Raw genomic sequence first — 24,483 nt, 5'->3', positions numbered from 1 at the left:
TTCTTTGTCTCGCTACATCTCTTTCTCTCCCTCTTTGTAGTTCTCTCTCACTCCACCCCCTCTAGTTCTTTCTCTCTATTCTGTCACTCATTCTCTGTCTAGTTGTCTCTCTCGCTCTCCTCTCTCACTTATTCTTTCTCTTTCTCTCTCTGTAGCTCTCTGCCTCTTTGTGTCTGTTTAGTTCTTTTTCTAACTCTTTTGCTCCAACCCCCCCCCCCCCCCCTCTCTCTCTCTCTCTCTCTCTCTCTCTCTGTCACTGGTTCTCTTTCTAGCTGTCTCTCCATTTGGCCAGTGCCATTTTGTATCATTTCTTGCCATCAATCTTCAGTGACATCTCTAGAAAATGCTCATCTCCCGTGTTCCACGCAGAACGTGCTACTGCCAGCTGCCCTTTACGTCGTGTGACCGTCCTGTGGCGGTGGGACAAAGAGGGGGTGGTGGTGTGTGCACATTGTGACCATGTTTTTTCCAGATGTAGCTGAGCACTTGGCACCACTTTCTCAACTGCTCGATATATAATATTCTCTCAGACACCTTAATCTTTCTGGCTTACTATTCTGGCACACTATTTAGAAAACAAGTATGCAATTTAGGATGCAGCTTTAGGATGATGGCCGTGAGTCACTGTGGGCTGTGGTAATCAGACATGTGATTTGACCTGTTTTAGACTCCCAGTATCTCTAATTAAACTAAGCCGCATTTGCTTGAAATTATGGAATTAGCAGCAGCCTTTGACACCGAATTTTCCATCGCCATCTCTTCAGACGCTGATGGTAGCTTCATCCACCTCAGTCTCCGCCGTGCCCTTCTATCCTTCTACGGTCTCTGATCAGTGTATTTTTGCAGATGCAGAGTGTGTGGTTCTAACTCCCTTGTGCTCCTCTGGCAGCGTGTCCTGTCCAGTTTCCCGAAATCCTGCGGGATTCTCTGGAAGTGCTCTTCCTGAACGACAACCAGCTGGAGTGTGTTCCTTCGTCCGTGTGCGCCCTCAAAAACCTCTCTGAGCTTTATCTGTCCAAGTGAGTGATGGTTTCAGCATGGAATTGTGGGAGATGTTGTTTTACGGGGGTAGAGACCAGGCTGTGTGATTATATTTAAGCCTTTTCCTCTTGTTTTCTGCAGTAATCCTGGCATCCAGGAGCTTCCAGCTGAACTCGGACAGCTCTCTAACCTCTGGCAGCTGGACATCGAGGAGCTGAACATCACCAATGTCCCGGCAGACGTCCGCAAGGATGGTACGACATGGCCGCTACGTCTCCATTCGTTCACTTTAGCTCAGATTTGGTTTCACGCAGCGTTTATAAACATGAAATATTCTTATGTTATTTTTCCCCTTGATTTTTCGGTCGCTGCATGCTTTTATGAGTCAGTCCTAAAGCAGAGATCCAGCTGGAGCTGGACACCAAGTTGAATTAGTGTGAATATCTGTTGTGGGGTACGGCAGTGTGCAACAGGCCCATACGGTTTGGGTCAAGTTTGTTTCTTTACACATGCACGCACCCCCCCACCCCCCCCCCCCCCCCCCCCCCCGACACACACACACACACACACACTCACAATACTTACCCAAAGACACACACACAATTACTGACCTACATCTGTTGAATCAGCTTATTCTCAGCACACCCTGGAGGGCTGACTGTGTGGTCAGTGACAGTGTGTCGATGTGGAGCTGGAGCTGATGAGCTCTCACATTTCAAAATGCCAGTGCCCTCATCTCTGTAAAGGCTCTGTGCAGAATAAAGGCCACAGATTCCAGTTATCATTAAGCACCGTAGGTGACAGTTTATGCCAAGACCCAAGCTGCGTTTCCATCCAAATGATTTTTACAAGGAATGCTCTAATGCTTCAAATTTGCTGATGTAGTCTTTGGAAAGGGAAATGGAAATAGTCTGTAACGACTTATAGATAACTCCTTTCCTTTAATTTAGCGGAGTATTGATTACCACTAGGGACCTGGAGGTTGTGGGAGTCTGCCTCCGGGTGACTGTCTGTGAGGAGTGTGGTGTGTTCTCCCTGTGTCTGTGTGGGTTTCCTCCGGGTGACTGTCTGTGAGGAGTGTGGTGTGTTCTCCCTGTGTCTGCGTGGGTTTCCTCCGGGTGACTGTCTGTGAGGAGTGTGGTGTGTTCTCCCTGTGTCTGCGTGGGTTTCCTCCGGGTGACTGTCTGTGAGGAGTGTGGTGTGTTTTCTCTGTGTCTGTGTGGGTTTCCTCCGGGTGACTGTCTGTGAGGAGTGTGGTGTGTTCTCTCTGTGTCTGTGTGGGTTTCCTCCGGGTGACTGTCTGTGAGGAGTGTGGTGTGTTCTCTCTGTGTCTGTGTAGGTTTCCTCCAGGTGACTGTCTGTGAGGAGTGTGGTGTGTTCTCTCTGTGTCTGTGTGGGTTTCCTCCGGGTGACTGTCTGTGAGGAGTGTGGTGTGTTCTCTCTGTGTCTGCGTGGGTTTCCTCCGGGTGACTGTCTGTGAGGAGTGTGGTGTGTTCTCCCTGTGTCTGCGTGGGTTTCCTCCGGGTGCTCCGGTTTCCTCCCACGGTCCAAAAACACACGTTGGTAGGTGGATTGGAGACTCAAAAGTGTCCGTAGGTGTGAGTGAATGTGTGAGTGTGTGTTGCCCTGTGAAAGACTGGCGCCCCCTCCAGGGTGTGTTCCTGCCTTGCGCCCAGTGATTCCGGGTAGACTCTGGACCCACCACGACCCTGAACAATAAATGAATGAATGATTTCCAATATGTACAAAGTGAGTGAAAAGTCACCCTAACCATTTTATTTCTGTGATATGCTACGTCACCACCCTTTCATTGGAAAAGTTTGCGCTTGATCAAATATGGTGACTTTAAAGATGGCTGCCATGTTCCGGACACAGCCTAAAAGGCTCCTCACCCATTACTTGCTGGAGTATTCAGGTAAAAGGGTGTCCTGCGACTTTTGATTCACCCTGTATATTGCAGAATCAGTGTTGCAGTGATAGAAGGCATTCCCAGGAATCTCCTGCCGGAGTGGGGAACTGAACCCTAGTCTGCTGTGTGTAGGGAAAGTGGCGTTACCCATAATGCATTATTTTGATTTCTGTAAATTATCAATATAAAACTTACACTTTTAGACGGCAAAATTAATGTGTGTCTGTGTGTGTGTGTGTGTGTGTGCAGGTCCTGCCTCAGTGTTGGCATACCTGCGTGCGGAGCTGAGGCATGCAGAGCCGTGCAGACTGCTGAAGTTGATGGTCGTGGGGCCGCCGCGGCAGGGGAAGAGCGCACTGCTGGAGGGGCTTCAGAGCGGGAAGTCTTCCTCGTTCCTACCTTCTGATCGCAGCATACGCACATCCGCCTGGCAGCTGGAGCGCCCCAGTGGGGTCAAAAACGGAGTAAGACCCTCCCTCACACATCTACTCTGAGTCTATAATATTGTTTAACATTGTAACATTATAATTATAATAATATTCAAGCAATTTTTAGAAATATATCTTTAAAGAGGTATATCATTTAAAGTACTTTTTCAGTGCATTTGCACATTAATTCCTAACATTAATTTGTGAATCTGGAGCTCAACAACCCAGAAAACATGGGTTATAAGAGGCCATTCTGATTGTGGGCCGCATTCAGTGTAAAGTGAACAGAATGGCCCCGCCCCTTCGTCTGAGTCTGTCCAATCACAGCGCTGGACCCGTGTTTATGTGAGAGCGCAAAGACGAGGTTAAACTCAGCAAAACAGACACAACGAGCGCGGAGAAATAAGAGCACTGAGTAAAAACGGAGAAGAAAGAGAACAGAGTGAAAACGGCTAAAAACCAGAGCTTCTGCTCCTCGCTCCTCACTGCTGTGCGCTCGGGGTCGGGGTGAACAGCGAGCGGCTCATTATCATTTAAAGGAACAGGTGCATTCAGTATTCAGGCTTTTTAATGCCACATTGACCCGTAACTTCATTCAAATTTTGTTTGTTTTTTGCTGCTGTTGTGGAAATGAAATTGATTTCACTGGGGGACATCTGTACACTTTTATATTTAGCCTTTCTGCTGTAGCACAGTGTCCTCCAGTCTCCAGTCACTCTTTCATTAAGAAACTCCATATTTACTTTCTCTCTCTGAGCTTTTAAACAGTGACTCAACAAAAATAACTTATTTGCCAGTCTTTATACTCACTTGCTAAATCAAACTGTTTGAACCTGGTTATGAACAGCAGTGATATTTGCCACTGTCCTGTCCCTGGGCGGCCATCTCCTTTAGTTTCCCAGAATGAGTCCACTCAGCTCCCCCCGTCTCAGTGAGCCCTGAGTCACAGTCACACTCACTAAAGAAAATGCTACAATAAACTCTCAGACAGACATCCATTTAGTTTATTTCCAGTTGAAATAGCCATCAGTACAAATTACTCATTATTCATCAGTGTAAGGAACCATTTAGAAATATTTACTTTCATTCCAGCTTCTTTTTTTCTGTTTTTCCACGTCTCCGGTGTTCGGTCTCAGAAGTCAGTAGCACTTTCTGGTTAATCCCTAACCAATTCTGCGATGTTCAAAGTTGGACTCTGGGTTTTCCTTTTTTTCAGGGTTCTTTAGCTCCACATCAGTGTTCACTGCTCACAGTGGAAGGATGGACAGAAAACACCTGTAGATTGTTCAGATCTAAAAGAAGGACTTGAAGGACTGTTTACAGATGTATATTACACTTCTGTCAGACAGCTTAATGCTCTGGAGGAGGGCGGCAACAGCCCAGGTCCATCACACATCCGCTGTGTGATGACGGGAAGGAGGCGGGGCCATCGCAGCCACTCAGAGAACAGACTCAGCCTCAGACGACAGAGGCGTTAAACAGGATCTACCCCTTGTGGCAGGGACAATGTTTAGACCACTCTTAATCTGATTGGCTGGGGTCTTGCTCCGTTAGAGTCCCATTCCTAGGTAGCTTTTATTCTTTAAACTGAGGTTTTGGGAAGATTTAAACACTTTATATCCCTTTGCATTCCATTTTGAAATTAAACGTATGGGGAATGGGCTCTGAACTTAGCAACAAACACACACACACACACACACACACACACACACACACACAAACACACACACACTTTTATACACATATACACATACACACACACATACACATATACACACACACACACACACACACACATATACACACATACACACACATATACACATACACATACATACACACACACACACACACACACATACACACATACACATACACACATATACACACACACATATACACATATACACACATACACACACACATACACACACACACATATACACACACACACACACACACATACACACATACATACACATATATACACATACATACACACACACACATATACACACACACACACATATACACACACACACACACACATACACACACACATACACATATATACACACACACACACACATACACACACACACATATACACACACACACACATATACACACACACACACACACATACACACATACACACAGACACACACACACACACATACATACACCTACACACACACACACACACAGACACACACACACACACATACATACACCTACACACACACACACACACACACACACACACACACACACACAAAACATCTAAAACCCCCGAGACGATTCTGTGTGTCCAGCCCAAACAGCTGTGGTAACTAACCCTGCTGCTGCATTTCTCTACTGTTTACACATTGTGTTGGTTTTAATACTGTCACTTACACTGAAATAGATTTCCTGATCCTTAATAAGGAGGTCTGCCATTTTCCCAGCAAATTGTGCCCATGTGTTTCTCAAAATGCCGTGGGGGAATGAGTCCCTGGTCCTTCTCCTCAGCTTCCACATTACATAACACTGTAACTGAGCCACAGCGGGGCTTTAAAGAAGGGCCGTGTCTTTGAGTTCAGACTGGCAGCAGCTGCTGAATGTCCTTTGTGTTTGTAATGCAGGACTCCTGTAAATATAGACGTCTCATAAATATGTGCAGTAGCCTTAAATTAAACTGTTCTAGCGCTACCATCTATCGGCAGATGTTTGTGGACCACATTTCTTCTGACATGAAGGGTCCCGCTTGCCTTGCATTAACAGCCTCTGTTACCCTGGGAAGGCTTTATTACATTTCACGTTAGAACATTTCAGTCATGGTGTTCAGCCATGAAAGCATTAATGTGGTCCTGTACCAGTGTTGGCAGATTAGTTTAGGGTTACAGAGGTATTGGACGGCAGTGTTTCTGTTCCCCGACCCATTTTTGTTTTGTTCTTTTATGTCCAGGTGGAGTCTGTGTCCTTCAACGTGTGGGACATCGGTGGTCCGGCCAGCATGTCCACAGTGAACCAGTGTTTTTTCACGGATAAAGCTCTGTATGTGGTCATCTGGAACTTGGCTCTCGGAGAAGAAGCTGTGGCCAGTCTGCAGTCCTGGCTGCTCAACATAGAGGTCAGAAGACGTTCTGTGCATGTTCTGTTTTGCTGTTTGAATTTGTCTTTGTTTCTCTACATTCACTGTCCATTTTATCAGCCACACTGACCATACAGGAGCACCACGTCAGTGTCTCTGCAGCGGTGAGAATGATCCACCACTTAAATCATGTCTGCTCAGTGGTGGTCCTCTGGGTCCTGAATTTTGAAGAACAGGGTAACCAAGTATGCAGAGCAACAGATGGACTACACTCTTTAATTGTAGAAATGCACAGAAACAAGGAGGCTGGTTTTAATGTTATGGCTAATTAGTGTATATAGATTCATTCATTCATTCATCCGTGGGAGGAAACCATAGCACCCGGAGGAAACCCACGCAGACACAGGGAGAACACACCACACTCCTCACAGACAGTCACCCGGAGGAAACCCACGCAGACACAGGGAGAACACACCATACTCCTCACAGACAGTCACCCGGAGGAAACCCACGCAGACACAGAGAGAACACACCACACTCCTCACAGACAGTCACCCGGAGGAAACCCACGCAGACACAGAGAGAACACACCACACTCCTCACAGACAGTCACCCGGAGGAAACCCACGCAGACACAGGGAGAACACACCACACTCCTCACAGACAGTCACCCGGAGGAAACCCACGCAGACACAGAGAGAACACACCACACTCCTCACAGACAGTCACCCGGAGGAAACCCACGCAGACACAGGGAGAACACACCACACTCCTCACAGACAGTCACCCGGAGGAAACCCACGCAGACACAGAGAGAACACACCACACTCCTCACAGACAGTCACCCGGAGGAAACCCACGCAGACACAGAGAGAACACACCACACTCCTCACAGACAGTCACCCGGAGGAACCCCACGCAGACACAGAGAGAACACACCACACTCCTCACAGACAGTCACCCGGAGGAAACCCACGCAGACACAGAGAGAACACACCACACTCCTCACAGACAGTCACCCGGAGGAAACCCACGCAGACACAGAGAGAACACACCACACTCCTCACAGACAGTCACCCGGAGGAAACCCACGCAGACACAGAGAGAACACACCACACTCCTCACAGACAGTCACCCGGAGGAAACCCACGCAGACACAGAGAGAACACACCACACTCCTCACAGACAGTCACCCGGAGGAAACCCACGCAGACACAGAGAGAACACACCACACTCCTCACAGACAGTCACCCGGAGGAAACCCACGCAGACACAGAGAGAACACACCACACTCCTCACAGACAGTCACCCGGAGGAAACCCACGCAGACACAGGGAGAACACACCACACTCCTCACAGACAGTCACCTGGAGGAAACCCACGCAGACACAGGGAGAACACACCACACTCCTCACAGACAGTCACCCGGAGGAAACCCACGCAGACACAGGGAGAACACACCACACTACTCACAGACAGTCACCCGGAGGAAACCCACGCAGACACAGAGAGAACACACCACACTCCTCACAGACAGTCACCCGGAGGAAACCCACGCAGACACAGAGAGAACACACCACACTCCTCACAGACAGTCACCCGGAGGAAACCCACGCAGACACAGGGAGAACACACCACACTCCTCACAGACAGTCACCTGGAGGAAACCCACGCAGACACAGGGAGAACACACCACACTCCTCACAGACAGTCACCCGGAGGAAACCCACGCAGACACAGGGAGAACACACCACACTCCTCACAGACAGTCACCCGGAGGAAACCCACGCAGACACAGGGAGAACACACCACACTCCTCACAGACAGTCACCCGGAGGAAACCCACGCAGACACAGAGAGAACACACCACACTCCTCACAGACAGTCACCCGGAGGAAACCCACGCAGACACAGGGAGAACACACCACACTCCTCACAGACAGTCACCCGGAGGAAACCCACGCAGACACAGGGAGAACACACCACACTCCTCACAGACAGTCACCCGGAGGAAACCCACGCAGACACAGGGAGAACACACCACACTCCTCACAGACAGTCACCCGGAGGAAACCCACGCAGACACAGAGAGAACACACCACACTCCTCACAGACAGTCACCCGGAGGAAACCCACGCAGACACAGGGAGAACACACCACACTCCTCACAGACAGTCACCCGGAGGAAACCCACGCAGACACAGAGAGAACACACCACACTCCTCACAGACAGTCACCCGGAGGAAACCCACGCAGACACAGGGAGAACACACCACACTCCTCACAGACAGTCACCCGGAGGAAACCCACGCAGACACAGGGAGAACACACCACACTCCTCACAGACAGTCACCCGGAGGAAACCCACGCAGACACAGAGAGAACACACCACACTCCTCACAGACAGTCACCCGGAGGAAACCCACGCAGACACAGGGAGAACACACCACACTCCTCACAGACAGTCACCCGGAGGAAACCCACGCAGACACAGGGAGAACACACCACACTCCTCACAGACAGTCACCCGGAGCGGGACTCGAACCCACAACCTCCAGGACCCTGGAGCTGTGTGACTGTGACACCTACCTGCTGCTTCGCTGTATATGAGAAGCTAAATATTTTGAAATCAATGGTGCTTGTTTTGGTTTATAAAACTATATTAAATACAACACACGTGTATGAATAGGGACTGTATAAGATTCTACCAAACTATGGCTAATTTGTGTGTGATGTGTGACAGGCTCGTGCCCCTAACTCTGCGGTGGTGGTGGTCGGCACTCACCTGGACCTCATCGACACCAAGTTCCGCACAGAGCGTATCGCCACGCTTCGGGCGTTTATCCTGGCGCTCTGCAGGACTCCCTCAGGCTCCAGAGCCAGCGGCTACCCGGATATCACCTGGAAACATTTGCAGTCAGTATCAAATTTCTGTTTACACCTGGTATTAACCTGTGTACTGTTTCTGGGTGTTGTCCTTATACAGTGTTTGTGATGGGAGTGTGTTCAGATCCAGCTCCCAGCTCCTGACCCCAACAGAGTTGTGAATGTATTTTGATTATGTGTGTGTGTGTGTGTGTGTGTGTGTGTGTGTGTGTGTGTGTGTGTGTGTGTGTGTGTGTGTGTGTGTGTCTGACAGCGAGGTGTCCTGTAAGACACTGGAAGGAATGGACACCCTGAAGAGGCTGCTGTATCAGGTGGTGTGCTCCATGAAGGACATCAGTAATCCGGCCAGCTGCCACAAACTGGTGGGAAGACTGGTGGGTTGTGTTTTAAAGAGTTTTGTTTTTGTACGCACTGCCTTTTTGTCCAGTATATAATTATCAATAAATGAATACGTAAATTGACATAAATATTGCCACGAGGACTTCAGACTTGTGCGGTTGCTCCATCCCGTGGTCAGTGCTTTTACGTGGAGACTAGAAACCTGTCTGTGATCACAGTGAGTGCAGCTTGAAGTACAGATGTAATTTAAAACATTAAAGATTGTGTGTATCTGAATCTCAACATGAACATTTAGCTTCACTGAGCACTCTGTAGTTCTACATTTACAGGCTGTAGTTGCGTGTTTATTGTATGACAAAAAAATACACAAATCGTATTAAATCATAGATCCCCAAGAGCTACCTGATGCTGCAGGAGGCAGTTCTAGCTGAGCGTCACAGGAGAGATGCAGTGGATGAAGTCCAGTATCTAACTGACCTGGAGCTGGAGCAGATCATAGAACAGAGTCCAGGCAGCGATATCAAAGACTACGAGGATCTACAGACGGGTAACAACACGCTTATTACAGACATTCATGGCGTCCGCACGGTGTTTAAAAAACGTCCTTTTTGTTTCTGGTTGTTCGCATAAACATTAAATGACTTCCACAAGCCCCTCATGTCTGTGTTTAATCAGAAACAGCCAAACATGACTCTCATGAACAGCTGAGAGTTTACACTGACGTCCTCAGAGAATCCCTCTGGGTTTAAAGCATAAATTATCAAAATGTCATGTGTGTTTCCTGAGTTTCTGTCCGTTACCTGAAGGTAATTCCTAGCTCTAATCATCACTTTATTTATGCGCTGACATTTGGATTCAAATGTAGCAGCATCATTCAAATACAGCAATGTTTCAGTGTGGTTCTCAGCTGCTTTACAGTTAACGTGAATATTAACAGGATTCACAAGTTCATGTGCGGAACTACAATCTGCCAATTCCAGTCCTGACATTTTGTGAATTTATCAGTACTTTGTATTTATCTGTGTTTACAGCAATCAGCTTTTTAATAGAGACGGGCACCATCCTTCACTTCCCTGACACCAGCCATGGCCTGTGTAAGCTGTACTTCCTGGACGCCGTGTGGCTGTCGGAGTGTTTAGAGAGGATTATTCACCTGAAGAGCTCACGCTCCGTGGCTCGGAACGGCGTTATCCGGGCGGAGGACCTGCGCATGCTGCTCATCGGCACTGGCTTCACCGAGCAGACGGAGGAACAGTACTTCCAGTTCCTCGCCAAGTTCGAGATCGCTCTCCCTGTGGCCAGCAACAGGTGGACATCCGAAGTTTAGCTAAATCAAATCACCCGGTTAAATATGAACTAGTTGATTCGGATTTAGTTGATACAGTTATCCCTCGCTACTTCGCGGTTCATAATTCTCGGATTCGCTACTTCGCTGGTTTTTTCAAGGGGCTTTTATATTATTTACATGTATTAGACTGGGCCTGTAGGTATTTCTTACGTACAGTACATGTATTGTTCATGTCCACATCCCAGTGAAATTTACTTATGCTAAATCACAGCTGCGCAGCAGGTAGGTGTCGCAGTCACACAGCTCCACGGGCCTGGAGGTTGTGGGTTCGATTCCCGCTCCGGGTGACTGTCTATGAGGAGCGTGGTGTGTTCTCTCTGTGTCTGTGTGGGTTTCCTCCAGGTGCTCCGGTTTCCTCCCACAGTCCAAAAACACACATTGGTAGGTGGATTGGCAACTCAAAAAATGTCCGTAGGTGTGAGTGTGTGAGTGAATGTGTGTGTGTCTGTGTTGCCCTGTGAAGGACTGGCGCCCCCTCCAGGGTGTATTCCCGCCTTGCTCCCAATGATTCCAGGTAGGCTCTGGACCCACCGCAACCCTGAATGGGATAAGCGGTTACAGACAATGAATGCATGAATGAATGAATAAATCACAGCTTAGGAATGACTCTATTAAAGAAACTGGGAGGATATCACATGTAGCTCCAGCTGAAAAACATTAGAGAATGATTGTTTTATGTAAAGGGTGGGTTATTAACCGTAACAGGGAGGGGTTTAAAAGTCCAAATACTCGTTAAATACATAAAGTATCTTTCTTCTATTTTGCGGAAATTCGTTTTTGGCGAGTGGTCTTGGAACGCATCTCCCGCGAAAATCGAGGGATCACTGTAAACCATTTTCAGCTCCATGACTGTTTAAAATGTAGAGTGGAGTTAATCAAATAAACCAGGAGAACATGTAAATGCTGTTAGTCTATGGTTTGGGTTTGATGTACTTTCCATTTAATCAGCGAAGGCCAAGATAGAACAATGGTGTAAATGTAGCTGCTTTAGTTCAGTTCATTTCCAGTGACCTTGGCATTCCATTGAGTTCCTCATGACCAAAGTGTTGTGTGATAAGTCACGAGTTTTATGAGCCATCTCAAATATTTAAGAAACTTAGCCCTTATCTGATAATCACTAAGTTCTGGTAAGAGAGAAAGACTATTACCAGAAAGCTCAAACCTGTTTTTTGGGGTAAGTCGTGTCGGGAGATAAGAAGGAATAGGCAGCACTGCTGTCACTCTGGATGTTTTCAGGTAGCTCACGTTGTCCCATTCAGGGTCGCGGTGGGTCCAGAGCCTACCCGGAATCACTGGGGGCAAGGTGGGAACACAGCCGCGGGGGGCACCAGTCCTTCACAGGGCGACACACACTCACATACTCACACCTACGGACACTTTTGAGTCCCAGAGGAAATCCGCAGGGAGAACACATCAAATTCCTCCAAAATTTTAAAAATGCCAAATTTCCTCTTGGCAAAGGTCCAAACATAAATTTTAAATAAGCATCTTACATCTTACGGTTTGGTGCAACACCTCCAATTTTCAAAGTAGAAGAACTTTAACACAATCTAAATCTGTTGATTGAAATACATAAGCCTCTTAATAAAAGTGCAAAAAGCACCTTGAACAACTTCTTGGTTCTTTGTTAAGAATATTTTACTCATTTACATTTGCTTAGTTAGATTTTCTGCACCTTTCGTTATTACGGAGTGAGCCTCACTGTCCTCACTGTCCTCAGTGTCCTCGCTGTCCTCACTGTCCTCAGTGTCCTCGCTGTCCTCACTGTCCTCAGTGTCCTCACTGTCCTCAGTGTCCTCGTTGTCCTCAGTGTCTTCAGTGTCCTCGTTGTCCTCACTGTTTTCACTGTCTTCAGTGTCCTCGTTGTCCTCACTGTTTTCACTGTCTTCAGTGTCCTCGCTGATTTCACTGTCCTCAGTGTCCTTCACTGTCTTCACTCTCCTCACTGTCCTCAGTGTCCTCGCTCTCCTCACTGTCCTCAGTGTCCTCAGTGTCCTCGTTGTCCTCACTGTCCTCACTGTCTTCACTGTCCTCACTGTCTTCACTGTCTTCACTGTCCTCAGTGTCCTCACTGTCCTCACTGTCTTCAGTGTCCTCGCTCTCCTCACTCCTCACTGTCTTCAGTGTCCTCGTTGTCCTCGTTGTCCTCGTTGTCCTCGTTGTCCTCGTTGTCCTCAGTGTCCTCACTGTCCTCGCTGTCCTTGTTGTCCTCACTGTCCTCACTGTCTTCACTGTCCTCACTGTCTTCAGTGTCCTCACTATTTTCACTGTCCTCAGTGTCCTCGCTGTCCTCACTGTCTTCAGTGTCCTCACTGTCCTCACTGTTTTCACTGTCCTCACTGTCTTCAGTGTCCTTGCTGTCCTCACTGTCTTCAGTGTCCTCGCTCTCCTCACTCTCCTCACTGTTCTCACTGTCTTCAGTGTCCTCACTCTCCTCACTCCTCAGTGTCCTCACTGTTCTCACTGTCCTCACTGTCTTCAGTTTCCTCACTGTCCTCACTCTCCTCACTGTTCTCAGTGGTCTTCACTGTCCTCGCTGTCCTCACTGTCTTCAGTGTCCTCACTGTCTTCACTGTCCTTGCTGTCCTCACTGTCATCAGTGTCCTCGCTCTCCTCACTGTCTTCAGTGTCCTCACTCTCCTCACTCCTCACTGTCCTCAGTGTCCTCACTCTCCTCACTGTCCTCAGTTTCCTCACTCTCCTCACTGTTCTCAGTGGTCTTCACTGTCCTCGCTGTCTTCACTGTCCTCGCTGTCCTCACTATCCTCAGTGTCCTCGCTGTCTTCAGTGTCCTCAGTGTCTTCAGTGTCCTCACTATCCTCAGTGTCCTCAGTGTCTTCAATGTCCTCGCTCTCCTCACTGTCCTCAGTGTCCTCACTCTCACATCGCTCTCGCTCTCTTTAGCCAACTGGCTGCACAGGGTAAACAATCACTCTGATCAGATTAATTATATCATTAGTTCAATCAAATGGATCAGCTGTGTTTCCTATTGCTGCGACCGTCTGAAAACATTATTTATTTTCATTAATTCATAAACTATTGTTCATGGATCCATATACAATCAAATCTCACTCCAGACTGAGGCTCATCCATTTGGCGATGCCTAGTATAAATTGCATATGGCAGTTTTTTACCACTTTATTGAAACTTTAGTTTGAAAAATTTGATTCAGTTTAGTTTTCATTTACTGAAGTCTCGTTTTACTGAAGTACATTAAAGTTAGTGATTAAACTGCTTTATTGACTGGGGGTTAATGTCCTGAACTAACAACAGCCTCATCACTCTTTAGAAGACCATTACAGCGTGGATTTGTGTCCCATGGGGTTCCTGTTTCTAATTTCTTCATCAATGTGTTTGTCATCTTTCCTTTCTACAGTTATCTCTTGCCGCACCTGTTGCCTCCAAAACCTGCCATGGATATCCACGGCTTCCGCCAGCAGAGCAGCAACAGCATCCAGAGGCATTTTAAGATGAGTTTTGTGCCAGCGGGCTTCTGGGAACGCTTCATCGCCCGCATGCTGATCAGCCTCAACCAGATGGACCTGCAGGTACACACACACACACACACGCAGAGAGAGAGTCATATACTGCCCTCACACACGTGTGACATCTGCCAAACATCTCTCTCTCTCTCTGGATTCTTTCACACATGAACTCCGGAGAATTTCTAGAGAAACCCCAGAGTTCTTGTCCAGAAACATGAAGCCCACAGTGGGAGATTTTGTGCGTCAGCGGTGCTCTTGCGGTGGGAAATGAAACACATGCTTTAGGTGTGAGGAAGGAGCCTGTGGAGATCATTCCGGAGAAACTCCGAAACATTTCCCGCTCCATTCTCCCGCTTTCAACTCTGGACTTTACTTGGAGCGTTCACTAGGGCGTAAGCAGGGTGAAGTCTGGGTAAAGTTAAGGATGGTTGCGTTCACACATACAGCTCCTGCAGGGAAACTCCGGAACATTCCTGGATTACTGTTCTTGTGTCAAAGATAAACACACAAGTAGTGAACAATAGCTAGGACAGTTATTAGTGTTTTTGTCACAGGGTCCTGGAGGTTGTGGGTTCAAGTCCCGCTCCAGGTGACTGTCTGTGAGGAGTGTGGTGTGTTCTCTCTGTGTCTGCATGGGTTTCCTCTGGGTGACTGTCTGTGAGGAGTGTGGTGTGTTCTCCCTGTGTCTGCGTGGGTTTCCTCCGGGTGACAGTCTGTGAGGAGTGTGGTGTGTTCTCCCTGTGTCTGCGTGGGTTTCCTCCGGGTGACTGTCTGTGAGGAGTGTGGTGTGTTCTCCCTGTGTCTGCGTGGGTTTCCTCCGGGTGACTGTCTATGAGGAGTGTGGTGTGTTCTCTCTGTGTCTGCATGGGTTTCCTCTGGGTGACTGTCTGTGAGGAGTGTGGTGTGTTCTCCCTGTGTCTGCGTGGGTTTCCTCCGGGTGACTGTCTGTGAGGAGTGTGGTGTGTTCTCCCTGTGTCTGTGTGGGTTTCCTCCGGGTGACTGTCTGTGAGGAGTGTGGTGTGTTCTCTCTGTGTCTGCGTGGGTTTCCTCCAGGTGACTGTCTGTGAGGAGTGTGGTGTGTTCTCCCTGTGTCTGCGTGGGTTTCCTCTGGGTGCCCCGGTTTCCTCCCACGCTCCAAAAACACACGTTGGTAGGTGGATTGGAGACTCAAAAGTGTCCGTAGGTGTGAGTGTGTGAGTGAATGTGTGAGTGTGTGTCATCCTGTGAAGGACTGGTGCCCCCTCCAGAGTGTATTCCTGCCTTGCACTCAGTGATTCCGGGTAGGTTCCAGACCCGCCGCGACCCTGAACTGGAAAAGGGTTACAGACAGATGGATGAATGCATGTTTTATTAAAGTGCACACCAAAGTTAATCTTACTTCATATATGTCTTTAGTTATTTTCTCCCACATGATAACTTTACTCACTAAAGTTAACTCCAATAAACAAATTTTACTCACTGCTGCCCTCTAATGGCATCATTTACCAACATCCAATAAACAAACATTACTCGCTGCATCCCTCTAAATGTTTTTTAAACAAATATCAAATAAATAAACTTTACAAGACCCTTGTTGATTATTCTCATGTTTGTGAAGTGCTGATTAGTGATTTTAGCAGGACTTCTTCAGGTTCTGTGTCTGTGTTATTTCTTCTCCCTGCTGTGGATTAGGCGTTCGAGACTAAGCGAGGTTCAAGAAGCCCCCGGAACAGGAGCACAGTGATTTACAGCTTTGCTGGGAGTCAGCCGAGGAACCGCTGCAGCACCTTCCGTGTCCGCCGGAGCCAGACCATCTACTGGAAGGAGGGGCTTCTGGTCACATTTGACGGGGGCTATCTGAGGTTAGATCTGTTCTTCAGTTGTTAATATGACTCTAGAGATGCTGTTGTTTTGCTGTACGTTCAGTTTTAATCGGTTATGTATTTAAATATAATTGCCTGATTACATAGCACGTTCGCCTCCCAGCGCTGGGATCTTGGGTTCAAGTCCCATCTGGGTGGAGTTTCCATGTTCTCCCCGTGTCTGCGTAGGTTTCCTCCGGGGACTCCGGTTTCCTCCCACAGTCCAAAAACATGGAGTGTAGGTGAATTGGCTTCTGTCTAATAACTGCCCTGGTGTGTGAGTGAATGAGTGTGTATGTGTGAGTGAATGAGTGTGAGCCCAGATATGGATTGGCGCTCTGTCCTGGGTGAAACCCTAGTGCCCGATGCAGTCCTCCAGGTGGACGGTCGTTCCTGGTCGAGAGTACGCTGTGCGCGTTTGGCTGCCGCTTCTCACCAGTGTGTGTGTGGATTGAGTGTTCTGAGCAGTGTGGGTTGTAAAGCGTCCTTGGGTGTCTAGAAAGGCGCTATATAAGTGTAAAGATACATACATACATACATAATTAATTAAGCATCCATTTAATGTACAACGGCATTGGCAAGTTCCCACGTGTGGTTCTGAATAGACACCTTTGCCTTGTCCTTCCACACGTTGAGAGAGGGTTTTCTAATGAAGTGTGTGTATAAATTCTCAACAAAAACTACGACCCATAAAACCTAGAAGCTTCTTGGCGCCTCGTTTTAGTTTTTGTTGAAAACCCAGCGAGGCACTGAAGAATTATTTCAAATACCTCTCCCGATGGAATATTAGCTTTAAAAGAAATGAATGTTGTTGGACTATTGTTCCCATTAAACAATGCCTCCTTTGTTGCGTGCTGAAAATTAAGGAACAAATAAGGAGGGTACAGACGTTCAGCGTCACACGGGAATGTGATTGGGACGAGAGAAAACAAGGGGGTTATAAAAGCAGCCCCTCAGGGCCATGCCCGGACGTCACATTCCTCAAACACGAGGCAGAAATCCAAACCCACAAAACCTCACTAACTTCCACTGAGCCTCGCGCTGCAGATCCATGTCTTTGTGTGTGAGCATACACTCTGGGACGTGATGTTAGGAAACTAATCGAAAATGACGCTCAGAACTTCTAATCGACATAATCTTGTATCAATTATATACGTTTTTTTAATATTCTGTTATGACCCCACTGTGTGTTCATGTACTGTCCCTTTAAAACCACGCTACCGTGCTGTAGTCAAGTGATTCCGCCACACGGAAGCAACATGGGGGAGAACCTAAACACAGAGTCCGCCCGAGCCACTCGAGCCGCTCGTACCAAAGAAAAACCCAGCGTCTGTGGCTTGGACGTATTTTTCTTTGACTTTAATTAAGACGACCCTAACCCTAAGCACAATCGCACACCAAATATAAACAGTGCTCAGAAAACGAGAGAGTAACTAGCTCCCAGCGACATCAGAAACAAATATCCCATCTTTAACACTGGAGCGTACAGGAGTCACTGAACTGTGAGGGTCACAAATACAACAACAAAATAATGGTGCTCCGGTTTCCACCCACAGTCCAAAAACACATGTTGGTAGGTGGATTGGCGACTCAAAAAGTGTCCGTGTGTGTGTTGCCCTGTGAAGGACTGGTGCCCCCTCCAGGGTGTATTCCCGCCTTGCGCCCAATGATTCCAGGTAGGCTCTGGACCCACCGCGACCCTGAACTGGATAAGGGTTACAGATAATGAATGGATGGATAGTTTCCATTAAGATCCAGTTATGCTTCCTCAGAAGAGATTTGTGTTAATTCAGAAACAAGACACACATTTGTATATGACCCAGGGATTGAGTTTCTAAGTTCTGCACTATTTAATGTATTAAAATCTATAGAGAAATCATGGAAAAGCCCATTTTTATAAGAAATAGAAGAGCTGAAGGGTGGTCTCTGACTTTTACGCAGCACTGTATGTAATTATTTAAATGTCTGAATTAATCAGGTGTACATATAATATCAGAATGCTACACACATGTTTAATGTAATCTAGGTTTCCTTAACCTTAATCACAGTCCCCAAAGACAATGGGTGTTGCACCTTATAAATGTGTATTTTGCTGGTCCTGTACTTTAGGCCTGTTGTGTTTATTATGGTGCTGTATTACACTCTCTGGCAGCGTGGAGTCATCAGATCTGAACTGGAAGAAAAAGAAGAGTGGTGGCATTAAGATCATCTCTCAGTCGGCAACGAGAGACTTCTCAGCCATGGCCTTCATCACCGACCACGTCAACGCCCTCATAGAGCAGTGGTTTCCAGGTGTGACACATGTATTTTACTCTTCAAAGACCCCACTTCCAAATCATGTGTTTTAAATGCACAGACAGTTTATATACATCTTTAATCTACTTCCTTTCCTTATTAATCTGATCAACCATGAGGCAGGAGCGTTTTACAGAACCATTCCTGACCTTCACGGGCGAACACTGATCTTTATAAATATTACAGAGTGTAAATGTTTCCAGTCTCCAGCTGCTGCAGTCTCTAACCTCTCTTTCACTTCACATGCAAAGTGGTTCTCAGCTCCAGAGCGATGCGCATCTCTCCACCTGCAGCATCTATCACCTTTTTAAAGTAATGCAGTGGTGTATAATACGCTTCCAAGGCGGTGGGGGATGAGTCACTGCGAGTGTATCCAGCCCGGCCGCCTGTGTGTTTGAGAGCATGAAGCCAGTCTTTCAGCCTGCATGCCTCAGCACACCTGCTCAGCCTGCGACGGCTTAAGAATCAGCCTTTCATTCTGCTCCATTTTCCTCCTAGTGACAGCCCGCTCCTGTCAAGCGTGTGGAAAAACAAATAAACACACGGGGCGACTCGCAGACCCGTTCAGAGGGGTTTAGATTGTGCTCATGTGGATGTTTTCAGGAGGTGTCAAAGTTAATATGCGTGCTATTGTTTTTTTATATATATTTATTTATTTATTTCTACACCCGCTTTTACAAACTGCAGCCTTACGAAAAATCTAATGTCAATCGGAAAACTAACTAAATAAACATAGGAAAATATTATGAAAAATTCATTCATTCACTCATTATCTGTAACCCTTATCCAGTTCAGGGTCGCGGTGGGTCCAGAGTCTACCTGGAATCATTGGGTACAAGGCAGGAATACACCCTGGAGGGGGCGCCAGTCCTTCACAGGGCAACACAGACACACTCACACATTCACTCACACACTCACACCTACGGACACTTTTGAGTCTCCAATCCACCTACCAACGTGTGTTTTTGGAGCGTAGGAGGAAACCGGAACACCCGGAGGAAACCCACGCAGACACAGAGAGAACACACCACACTCCTCACAGACAGTCACCCGGAGGAAACCCACGCAGACACAGAGAGAACACACCACACTCCTCACAGACAGTCACCCGGAGGAAACCCACGCAGACACAGAGAGAACACACCACACTCCTCACAGACAGTCACCCGGAGGAAACCCACAAAGACACAGAGAGAACACACCACACTCCTCACAGACAGTCACCCGGAGGAAACCTACACAGACACAGGGAGAACACACCACACTCCTCACAGACAGTCACCCGGAGGAAACCCACGCAGACACAGGGAGAACACACCACACTCCTCACAGACAGTCACCCGGAGGAAACCCACGCAGACACAGGGAGAACACACCACACTCCTCACAGACAGTCACCCGGAGGAAACCTACACAGACACAGGGAGAACACACCACACTCCTCACAGACAGTCACCCGGAGCGGGAATCGAACCCACAACCTCCGGGAGCTGTGTGAATGCGACACACAACCTGCTGCGCCACCGTGCCGTCCTATTATGAAAAATGCCCTTTTTCAAACATCTGAGCATCTGCAGTGCCTACCAACACACAAACTGTGAGATCCCACTCAGTTGGGTGAAATGAAGAGGTCTGATTTCCTAACCAGGCATCTCCAGTCACAGCCCCGCAGTCATGTGAGTAATGGCAATGTTAAACAGTTAACCCAGCCTGAGCAGAGCAGAGAAATTATTAAATCAAGCAAAACAAAAATGGAGAAAAATGAAAAAAGAGACCTTCTGTTTCCCCTTCTTAAGGCTCTTATTGTTTTCCGATGCTCATTGCTGATCAGAGAGTCATTGTTTATATCCTCTGTCATTTTTTCATTATGTTGGTGGGTCATAGAAAGTGTAAGGCCCTCTGTCTAGCTCCTGAAGACCTACCCAATGAGACACTGTAGAAAAGCAATACTGACTGCAGCATGTTCCATTGGGACATTGGAAGAAATGAATCGCATTCTTTCTTCCAACCAAAATCAAACAAGGAAAATATGATTAGCTGGGTTTCAATTCAAGAAGCATGAGTTTTTTATCAAGGCCTAGAAGCCACAAGAGTCCTGCACTAGAGATATTACAGCGTGAGCCTTTATATGTCGTTAAAATATAAATATGACATAGATTTTGTGTTTCTCTACTTCGTTTTTCACTGTGTGTGTAAAGAGCTTTTCTCTGAAGTGTCCCGCCCGTGTTTCCACAGCACTGACGGCCAGCGAGAGCGACGGATCTATGCTGATAGAGCAGTACGCCCCCTGTCCTTACTGCAGTGCGGTGTCCAGACACACAGACCCCCTCCCCTCCACCAGCTCCAACCAGACCTCCATCCACTACTTCAACATGGAGGACTGTGTGCTGGCTGCGGCTGAAAAAGAGCACATCACCTGCCCCAATCACCCCAAAGAGCCCATGGCCCTGCAGGAGCTGGTGCCTGAGCTTTTCATGACTGACTTCCCCTCACGGTAAGACTCTGCAGGAGAGCGATAAAGCAAGGGGAAAGTGCAAGAGTGGAAAAGCTTAACCCTCTCAGTCAGGAGTGGCCAGGAGTGGATGCACTGTTTGGAAAGAGCAGATACATTTCTGTAAACATGTTTATATCTGTGTTTTAATGCATTACAGAGAACACAGAGATTAAATGTAAAGTTGATCAGGTCGATTGAGACGTGTTTGGTGCCCCGAGTAACGTCAGATACATTTCCGTATGTAGCTTCTGACACTGAAAAGACAAGCCGTCATCGGCTATAAACCTGTAGATTAAATTACGCCGTGTTCTCGCCGCGCTCGCCTGATTCTGAGTCTAATCCCACGTGAAGTAATCCGTCTGAGTCAGGCCTGTTGGACCGGGGCCGAGGGAAGGCTTGTGCACTGCAGCTGTCGTAAACACAGCTCTCCCCTCTCAGCTCTGCTTCTCACACAGGAAATTATGTATGTAGGAAAAGTGCAGCGATCTCAGGAGGCTCCCAGCTGGAGACGTGGGCTGTGGTGTCAGGAAATGTACACTGCTCTTCTGTTCAAAAACATCGGGATCAATATTTTCAGCTAAAACAGACTGGTCCCGTGTGAATATGGAACGTGCGTTCAGCTCGCCCTGAGCAACCGTGCAGCTCTTAACCGCTTGTAAATAGCTTACGAAATAAATGAAGTGCAGTGTATTAGATGTGTCCAGAATGAGGAACCGAGCTGGAGAAGGTCCTGGAACGTCAGAGGAACCTGAAAAGCATGAGTCAGAGACGGTGAAAAAGGGTGAAAAAAGAAATGACATAAAGATAGATGTGTAAAATATAGAACAATGCAAAGATCTTGAGTGAATGAAACCTAAACCTCACACACACACACACACACACAAACTAAAACATGCACACAAAGTATTTGCAAGGAAGCAATTCTTTGATGAGATCAGATGACCTTCCTTGCACACAAAGGGCACAGTTATAGTTGCGTGAAGAGTGTGTGTGTGTGTGTGTGTGTGTGTGTGTGTGTGTGTGTGTGTGTGTGTGTGTGTGTGTGTGTGTATCAGCTCATATCCACACAGACTGTATTTATGAAATGTGTTTTCTGTTAAATCCTAGGGAAAGTCATGTTTATCCCGTTATTGTTCAGAAAATCAGACCTGTTTAACCCTTGATGGATCCATCCACGCATTGTTTTAATCGTGTCCCTGCAGTGCATTTCCTTTTCAAAGCGCTGATGCAGTTTTTCAGAGACAGTGGACCATAGCAGAGCAGATGCAGATAAACCCTTCACTTCATATGGACCCTGTTCAACTTTTACAAGTCTAGTGTATATCACAGTTTATCATTTCATGTGTGTTACATAAGCGCCCTGCTGCTGATGTACTTGAATTATACAATGGATAATATTTACATGTTCTATTTATTCTGTTATTACTGTGAATATTATAATGAACTGATGGCAGGATCATCACCGTTAGAAACATCTCCTCTCTGTTCATTTTTATTTGGACAAATGTTTGTGGACGCTCCCTTACCCAGTGTTAGTAGTGTCCTGAAATGAAGGATGTGAGCGTGTAGTTTTCCCAGCGTTGCCGCAGAAACACCACAGGTTGGAGCTCATGTGGAAATGATTTCACTCACCGAGGAGGCAAATTTACGGCTTTATGTCACGCCCTTGTTAAACTGTGTATGTCGCATTCCTCTGAGATCCACGCAGCTGTCGGCACAGTGTTGCGGTGCAGATAAACCCTTACAGCTTCAGGTTCCTCCGCAGCGATGATGCGTCAGGGGGAGTTTGCGTCAGTCGTATTTACAGTAAAACGCGGGTCCGAAACAATCGCTCCAAATATTTATGCAATGACACAAACAGTACAGTCGTCTCGCTGGCGGACTCCAATAACACAGACATGACCACGTCCTGTTACAGCACACCATGGCCCGAGAGAGGCGTCCTCTGAGGAGTGGGGCGGTGGACCCAGTGCATCTATGCCATTAAGGCTTCAGAAGGGTAAAGGGGATGTAGCCCCCCTGAAAGCACATGTCCGATTAAAGCGGCTCTGAAGGACATTTCCTTAGCTCTGCTCTCCATGGTGGAGCGCTAATGGAAATGGTTTGCAGAGCAGCTGCTAAAGTGGACATAGTTTGAGTTGGCAGGGTGCCAGGGTTTAGTTCAAAGGGAAAGCAGGGGTGAGAGTTTTCCTCTTCTGTGTGGAAGGATATTTGCCCTCGTCACAGCGCGGTGATGCTGCAGTATTTGTAGTTTTAATAAGGATGAATTTGTGTGGTTTTCTATGATCTGTAAAATTCTTTGAGTAATTTTAATTTTGTAGGAGCTGTATTCTAAACAATAACATCTGTACACTCGTGTTAATGCAGTATGAATCTGAAGTGTGTGTACAGTCTTTACAGTCTGACCGTGATAACCGTAGACTTCATTAACCCCATCTGCAGTCAGTCGAGTCTTTACGGTCTGACCGTGATAATTGTGATTTTATCAAACTGAAAAAACCCTATGTAGAACCATCACTGTCTAAAGAAAAATAAGTATCTCCCAAATAGTAACTAGGGCGGCACCGTGGAGCAGCAGGTAGTGTCACAGTCACATTGCTCCAGGGTTCTGGAGGTTGTGGGTTCAAGCCCCACTCCAGGAAACTGTCTGTGAGGAGTGTGGTGTGTTCTCTCTGTGTCTGCGTGGGTTTCCTCCGGGTGACTGTCTGTGAGGAGTGTGGTGTGTTCTCTCTGTGTCTGCGTGGGTTTCCTCCGGGTGACTGTCTGTGAGGAGTGTGGTGTGTTCTCCCTGTGTCTGCGTGGGTTTCCTCCGGGTGACTGTCTGTGAGGAGTGTGGTGTGTTCTCTCTGTGTCTGCGTGGGTTTCCTCCGGGTGACTGTCTGTGAGGAGTGTGGTGTGTTCTCTCTGTGTCTGCGTGGGTTTCCTCCAGGTGACTGACTGTGAGGAGTGAGGTCTGTTCTCTCTGTGTCTGTGTGGGTTTCCTCCGGGTGACTGTCTGTGAGGAGTGTGGTGTGTTCTCTCTGTGCCTGCGTGGGTACGTGGATAGGAGACTCAAAAGTGTCCGTAGGTGTGAGTGTGTGAGTGTGTGTCGCCCTGTGAAGGACTGGCGCCCCCTCCAGGGTGTATTCCCGCCTTGCACCTAGTGATTCCAGGTAGGCTCTGGACCCACCGTGACCCTGAGCTGGATAAGGGTTACAGACAATGAATGAATGGAAATAGGAACTTAACAGTAGGTGGAAAAAGATGTTTGTGTTTTATAAGAATTCAAAATGAAACATAATATTCCAATTATTTTTGGATTATTTCTATTGGTTCATTCATCATGAAATTTTCAGACAAAGTGAAGGACAGACTAAAAATTGACAAAAATTGAGAGGTGTATTTCCTTTGATAGAAATCAAATG

The 24,483-nt window shown here is 47.3% G+C and overlaps 1 protein-coding gene across 1 annotated transcript in view; it reads left to right on the top strand.

Annotated features, from left to right (window-relative positions):
* Positions 1–712: 712 nt before the first annotated feature.
* lrrk1 (leucine-rich repeat kinase 1) overlaps positions 713–24,483 on the top strand; it is a 58,680-nt gene continuing 34,909 nt past the window's right edge. The window contains exons 1-13 of the mRNA XM_066647955.1: positions 713–773; positions 890–1,019; positions 1,123–1,235; positions 3,140–3,354; positions 6,266–6,430; positions 9,135–9,307; positions 9,531–9,651; positions 10,004–10,163; positions 10,648–10,924; positions 14,341–14,512; positions 16,121–16,290; positions 18,443–18,582; positions 20,821–21,079. Coding sequence (XP_066504052.1) covers positions 713–773; positions 890–1,019; positions 1,123–1,235; positions 3,140–3,354; positions 6,266–6,430; positions 9,135–9,307; positions 9,531–9,651; positions 10,004–10,163; positions 10,648–10,924; positions 14,341–14,512; positions 16,121–16,290; positions 18,443–18,582; positions 20,821–21,079 — 2,156 coding nt within the window. The remainder of the gene's footprint in view (positions 774–889; positions 1,020–1,122; positions 1,236–3,139; positions 3,355–6,265; positions 6,431–9,134; positions 9,308–9,530; positions 9,652–10,003; positions 10,164–10,647; positions 10,925–14,340; positions 14,513–16,120; positions 16,291–18,442; positions 18,583–20,820; positions 21,080–24,483) is intronic.

Source organism: Hoplias malabaricus, chromosome 16 (assembly GCF_029633855.1).
Source record: "Hoplias malabaricus isolate fHopMal1 chromosome 16, fHopMal1.hap1, whole genome shotgun sequence".
In the NCBI taxonomy this organism is placed as follows: Eukaryota; Metazoa; Chordata; class Actinopteri; order Characiformes; family Erythrinidae; genus Hoplias; species Hoplias malabaricus.
The sequence above is the reverse complement of the archived record's forward strand: the minus strand, read 5'-3'. Positions and strand labels throughout refer to the sequence as shown.